At 38.8% G+C, this 7,059-nt stretch overlaps 2 protein-coding genes across 2 annotated transcripts; one reads left to right on the forward strand and one right to left on the reverse strand.

The window, feature by feature from the left end:
• Positions 1-1,464: 1,464 nt before the first annotated feature.
• On the forward strand, positions 1,465-2,173 carry LOC131327742 (uncharacterized). The gene is made up of 3 exons (XM_058360878.1): positions 1,465-1,602; positions 1,695-2,040; positions 2,148-2,173. The coding sequence occupies exons 1-3, from the start codon at positions 1,465-1,467 to the stop codon at positions 2,171-2,173; spliced, it is 510 nt and encodes a 169-aa protein (XP_058216861.1).
• A 927-nt stretch (positions 2,174-3,100) lies between these two features.
• On the reverse strand, positions 3,101-4,399 carry LOC131327743 (uncharacterized). Its single transcript, XM_058360879.1, has 3 exons — positions 3,592-4,399; positions 3,388-3,508; positions 3,101-3,135 (listed from the first exon to the last, which is right to left on the reverse strand). Exons 1-3 carry the CDS (start codon positions 4,006-4,008, stop codon positions 3,101-3,103), a joined length of 573 nt encoding a protein of 190 aa, XP_058216862.1. The 5' UTR covers positions 4,009-4,399.
• Positions 4,400-7,059: the final 2,660 nt, after the last annotated feature.

The following is a 7,059-nucleotide window of genomic DNA, read 5'->3' on the forward strand; positions in this document are numbered from 1 at the left end:
ATACACACACACACACACACACACACCACGGATCCAGTGAGGGATCCCTTACCAGTCTACCGTGCGGACCTCTCCTTTTCCGATCGAATTGTGACGATCCGAGCCGCTCAATGTGTTCAGAACGTGATTTTAAAGGTATCCGCAAGAAATCAGCAAAAAAAATGATCGGAAAGGGCTTGATCCGAGCAGTTTTTACTGAATGGTTCAGTAAAAATTGCTCCGATCAAGCCCTTCCCGATCATTTTTTTTGCTGATTTCTCGTGGGTACCCTTAAAATCACGTTCTGATCACTTTGAGCGGCTCGGATCGTCCCAATTCGATCGGGAAATGGGAGTCCCGCACGGTAAGCCCGTGCGCGATCCCTTAAGGGAACCGGACTTTTATATATATATATATATATATATGGGGCCGGATCCTCCGACACAAAATTTGACACTCCATCTCAGTCATTAAAACCAAGGGCTGAGATTAAAACTTAAAACACCCCCTCTCCTCTCCCGGCCACTAACGTAGTTCCTTCTTTTGGTTAAAGAAAATAACGGCGTTCTCCCTCCTCCTCAACCCTCATGCCTGCTCTCTCTCTCTCTCTCGCTTTCTCTCTCTCTCCCGTCCGACGACTACCTCACTTAATCGGCCCAAAAGTAACATCTCTCTCTCTCTCTCTCTCTCTCTCTCTCTCTCTCTCGTCCGACGACTCCCTCTTTTAATCACCCCAAAAGCAACATCTCTCTCTCCCGTCCGACAACTCCCTCACTTAATTAGCCCAAAAGCAACGTCAGCCACTACAAGTCCAGCTGAGTAAAGATATTCGGCTTAATTGCAAGAACACCCCCTAAACTATCACTTTTTGACAACTTCACCCTTTTAAGTTTAAATTCGAGCAACTTCACCCCCCCTAACTATCAAATTCGAGCAAGTTGACCCCCTCCCCCATTTTCCGTCCAATTCTGTTAGGGATTTGGATGGAAATTTACAATAGTGGATGGAAAAATAATTTGACATACCAAAATGCCCTTATACACCTATTTATAAACCCCCTCCTTTCTCTCTCTCTATCCTCCCTCTACACCAGGCCTCCAGGTACACGATCTCTTTCTCTTTCTCTCTCTCTCTTTCCTCTTTTACAATACATGGTCTGACTCTTCCTTTCTCTCTACCCCACACTAGAAAACCACTTTAAACCTCTCACCACGTCCTCCACCCACGTTTTCTGTCCTCCCTCTACCCCACCAGAAAACCCTAAACCTACCTTTGACCACCTCTACTCACCACCTCCACGGTTCTCTCCACCCCCACATCCTCCTCCTCCTCCCTCCCCGCACCACCAGTACACCACCTGTTTACCACCCTTCTCCTCCTATCTCTCTTCCATTTACTCTAAACGAAACCGGATAGTTACCCAAAAAAAAAAACCCAACTAGATTATCCCCTTTTAAAAGCCCCTTTTAAATCCCCAACACAAAAATGAGTAGTAGCTCTAGTTACACCAACAACTACTTGCAGCACAATGGAGATGAAAGATGCGATTGTGGACGAAAAGCAGTGATGAGACCCTCATTAATTGTGAAAAATTCAGGTAGAAGGTTCCTTGGTTGTGTAAAGGTAATTTAGTTGAATGTTTTGTTGTCTATATAATTTTTTGTTTCCTAAATGCTATTGTTTTGTATGTTTACTGACAAGTTTGAATTTTTCAGAAAAACAATGGTTGCAATTTCTTCGTATGGGTGGATCCACAAACATGCAAAAGAGGGTTAGAATATGCTAAGATCATGCAAGCGAAAAAGGAAGAACTCGAGAGACAAATTGAAGACTTGAAGATGATGAATAATGAGTTGGGAAGAGGAATACAAAAATTGGAAAAAGAAAATGATGCATTGTTCGTGAAGTTAGCAGAGTTGACTGAGATTAATGTCAAGTTAGCAGGACAGACTAGGCCAAGGAAGACAACAAATAGGCTAACAAATTTGACAACACTTGTTGTAGTAGTCATCGTTGTGTTTGTGGTTTGTGTGCTAATGTCAAGTGTAAAGCACACCCATGGTAAAAAACCGTTGTATTTGGTGTGAAGCTATGTTATGAAATGCATGAGAGTACTAGCAATTTTTGTGTGCTATGTTATGAAGCTATGTTTGTGGGTTGTGTGCTAGTGTCAAGCTATGTTATAGCTGTTTAGAATAGCAGTTTTGGATATAAAAAAATGGCAGTTTTGAACCACAAAACCCTGCAGTTTGGAAGCTCCAAACACTACACTTCCTATAGTCCCACAACCTGCATTTGGTAAACCACAACAACTGCAGTTTTTAGGCTTGTGTTATAGTTCAAAAACTGCAATTTTAAAGTGTAAAAAAATTGTCCAAGTACTACAGTTTTTGTGCCCAAAAAAATTGCAGTTTTGAAGGTTAAAAAATAGCACCTTTAAAGTGTAAAAAAACTGTCCAAGTACTGCAGTTTTTGTGCCCAAAAAAATTGCAGTTTTGAAGGTTAAAAAAAGCACCTTTAAAGTGTAAAAAAACAGTCCAAAAACAGTCCAAGTACTGCAGTTTTTATGCCCAAAAAAATTGCAGTTTTGAAGGTTAAAAAACAGCACCTTTAAAGTGTAAAAAAACTGTCCAAGTACTGCAGATTTTGTGCCCAAAAAAATTGCAGTTTTGAAATAATGATATCAAATAAACTATGAATTATTGGCGATAGTGGCAGCAACCATTTCACCATGTCTGAACAGGATTTGTTTGTATGGAAATTCATAACCGAATAGGATTTGATTGTATGGAATCCCAAAGCCAAACTGGATTTATTTCTATGGTAGGAAATAACCGAACAGGATGTATTTGGATGGAACCCCATAACCGAACAAAGTTAATGAATGAAAAAACAAGCTCTACTTGCACTAACTTTAGGAACAGTCATATGAAGTGAACATATTAACTACCTGCAGTTATAAAGCCCCAAAAAAAAGCAGTGTGTAAGCACAAAAAATGGCAATTTTGAAACACATTAACTACCATAAATAGCTGCACTTTGTAACCCCAAAAAACAACAGTTTGTCACAAAAAAAACCGGACCATTGAAACTCCAAAAACTGCAGTCCATATTTCACAAATCATGCAGGTCCAGATTTCTCATTCAGTCCATAAACTGCAGTCCAAAAACCATGTAGGTTCAGATTTCTCATTCAGTCCAAAAAATGCAGTCCAAAAACTCCAAAAACCATGCAGGTCCAGATTTCTCATTCAGTTCATATTTCACAAATCCATAAGGCACCCCATAAATAATAAAGGACAATTCCATTCATTCTAAAATATAAGTATCAATACACAGTGCCTACATTACACACTGTCATTTGCAGATACCAACAAAGTACTTTGAAAGAAGTCAACATAAGGTTACAAATACTACTCCTTACTTGTTGAACTTGTTGTTCTACTGTATTGTTTGTTAACTTATGTCCACATCCACTCCCTCTACCACCAACCACTTCCATTGCCACTTGCATTGCCACTTCCATATCCTGTAGGGAAGACATAATTATCATTTCACATATGCTTCAAAGAACAAGTAGTTAATGGTTTCAAAAAAAAGTAAACTCCTTACTTTTTGAACATGTTGTTCTACTGTAGTGTCCGTTGACTTTTGAGCACATGTCCTTGCATTGTGTCCAGGCTGCTTGCATATTCTACATTTAATGGTTGTGTACTGCCTCCTCACCCCTCCTCTCTTTTTTGGTTCCTCATCATGCCCTCTTCTCCTTTCCTTTCTTGGTCTCCCACTTCTTGCCCTAAAAGGAGGAGGAATGAGAGGATCAAGGTCCGTACGAACCCACATAGAAGCATCTGGAATTGGTTTAATAATGTGCTCATATGTCTTCGCAAAAGTTGCCACATGGAAGCATTCATGAACAAAGTCTTCAGGATTACTTTTGTTGGTTATAATTGTAGCCATTCCATGTGAACAGGGTATCCCACACACATCCCACTTGCCACAAGTGCATGTTCTCTTTCCTATGTCCATAACAAAACCCCTAAGTTAGTCAAGATTTCAAAAGTTGTGCCCCCACTATAAATTACCTCACAATCCCCCATGTTATCACATGTTTTTTTGACCTTCTTCGCAATCCTCGGACATAGCTTACCATTCCACCCCTTACACAGGTCACGTCTATGTTGTAACCTTGTCATTAAGTACCTTATAATACTTTCGGCCATGGTAAGGATTGGTTGGTCTCTTGCATCTTTGATAGCTCGATTGAAAGCTTCACTTGTGTTATTATCCATTCTATTGCACTTAGCCCTTCCACTGTACATGCACCTAGCCCATGTTCTTGGCTCTTCCCTCATCAACCACTCATATGCAGTCTCATCAAGTTCTTTAATTTCTCTCATATTCTCCTCAAACTCTTAGATTGTGTAAACTGATGCAGCCTGCCACATAGGTCTTTCCATTCCTTCCCCTTGTACAACTTGTTGAAGTTTGAATACATGTGCCTAATGCAATACCTATGTTCTACAATAGGGTACTTTGCTGCAAATGTTTGTGTCAACCCCTAATAAGAAAATCATGAAGTTAATTTAGATGACAAACATTTACATAAACCAACAAGTATAGGTAAATATGGAATTCAACAACGTAATTAATAATACCTTTTGCTTGTCAGACATGAAGCACCAACCCATTTCTTCTGGATTCCCAATTAAGTCCTCCAATAATCCCATGAACCAAGTCCAAGCATCTTTGATTTCTGCCTCCACAACAGCAAAGGCCAAAGGGAAGCCCTGATTGTTGCCATCTCTTGTCACTGCATGCATAAGTTGACCCTCAAATGGACCTTTCAGAAAACGTACAAGCATTCAATCCAATTATTGGTCTGCAACCTGCTAGGAAACCCTTCACCTGTGCATCATAACTTATGAACATCCTCTGAAAAAATGGAACTTGTCCATCACAAGGTCTGTCCACCTTAATTTTAGCCATGCTACCTGGGTTCCGCCTTCTCACCGTCTCATAATAGTCCCACAACCTTTTGTATTGATCAGTATGATCTCCTTGAATCTTTTCAAGTGCCTTTCTCTTTGCCCTATACACCTTATACTCTGAAACATTAATGAGTCACTCCCTCCTCACAATATTCTTCATTGATTTGACCTTAGTCTCCGGTGCATCATTTAGTTTGGCTAAGTACTTATTGGATAGCCAAAAAGCAGTTGCATTATTATTTGTGTAGTTTCTAGTACAAGTATGTTGTTGCCAAATATTTTTTATCTGGAATGATTTCTCATCATACATGAAAGAGGCATGAAGTCTAAATCCATAATCAAATGCACATTTAATAGTCACCCTCATAGATTCATTCTTCAAGAATTTAAATGTGTACCCTTCCTTTATATGATATTCCCTCAACAATTTCCTAAACACCCTCACATTAGGAAACTTCATCCATTCTATTCATTAGGGGTTCTTCATGCAAGAATCTTTAAACTCACAAAAAGTAGGCTTCCCATCTTCACCTTCCTTAACCAACTCGTTTTCATCACTATCAGAATCCCCCTCACCACATTCTGTTTCAAGGTTATAGGTACCTAGACCAACCAAGGCTATGTTCTCCTCTTCCTCATCATCAGAAGACTTCTCTACCCCACTAAAAGAGTCACAAGAAGTTTCACTATCATCATTAGGCTGCCACTCACAATCTAACTCACTATCCTCATCCATTTCATCACCTACTCTTTCTCTGTCTTCATCTGCATTCACACATTCATTACCTACTCCCTCCCCCTCTTCATCAACAACTGGTTCTTCTACGTCTTCAATTCCTCGTAATTCACCACCTCCCTGACCATTTCCTATTTCTAAACCACCTCCTACTTCAGTTAATGAGCTAGGGTCTGCAATAGTATTTCTATCTCTACCTATCACCTCCACCTCTGGCTCACGATCCTTGTTAGACTCTTTCACATTGGGACAATCAACATATAGATCAATAACCATATATTTCTTACCAGAAGAATGCACTACGAACATTTCAAGCATGTCATAATGAGATGTCAAGTTAACTAATCCATCATTTGGAAGTTTATAATACACAGTTACGTGTTCCGTTACTCCATTACTATCTGTTAGTCCGTACCCCATTTGCCTAATTATATCCATCAACTCATAAAAGCTGAACGAATCTGGGTCTACCTTTGTTTTGGCAATAACCCCATTCAAGTATTCTGACTGCAAACTCCTGACAAGTCTACCACATATGCGCATGAGCAATGTACACCTGAGGTCCACCATGATTTATGTGCGACAAATAACTTATATTAATAACGGGAGAAGAACAATATTTTACTCTACAATTAAAAGACAAAATTTTTTAAATCCCTGAACTTTATGAAGCCTTACTTTACTATATTAACAATAATATTCTAAGGCCTAAACCATAATTTTTTAAGCACCAGCCGTAATCCCTAATCCCCAATATTTTAAAGCCGTAATTTTATACCCTAACTTAATTAATGTACATCCAAGTCAATGACCAAGTATTTTATACCCTACGTTAATTAAATAAATAAAAATTTCCCAACTTTTTAGGGTTTCAGTCTAATTTTTTAAAACCCCAATGTAATACCCAATTTCCTTAAGCCCTAATCTCAATTTTATAACCCCCATCTTGTACTTTAGGGTTAAATATATAAAAAGTTAAAAAATCCCCAAATTTTAAAACCCTAATCTCGGATCTTGGACTTGCAAAAAAATTACATAATTCGAAGATCCCTAAAACCCCCTAATTTTTAAGCCCTAATCTTGAATTTTTAGGTTAAGCAATTTTAAAAAAATGAAAACCCCCAAACCTCTAAATTTTAAAATGCTAATCTCGGATCTGGGACTTGCAAAAATGGAACATAATTCAAACATCCCTAAACCCCCGTACTTTTTAAGCCATGGGTTCAGATTTTTAGGGCAAACAATTTAAAAAATACGAAAACCCCCAAACCCCAAGATTTCCCAGATTTTTTAGTCGTAATAACCTCGTACAAAATCATATAAAGAAGGCTATAAAGAACTTACAGACATGTA

This window comes from Rhododendron vialii, chromosome 5a (genome assembly GCF_030253575.1).
Source record: "Rhododendron vialii isolate Sample 1 chromosome 5a, ASM3025357v1".
NCBI classification, from domain to species: Eukaryota; Viridiplantae; Streptophyta; class Magnoliopsida; order Ericales; family Ericaceae; genus Rhododendron; species Rhododendron vialii.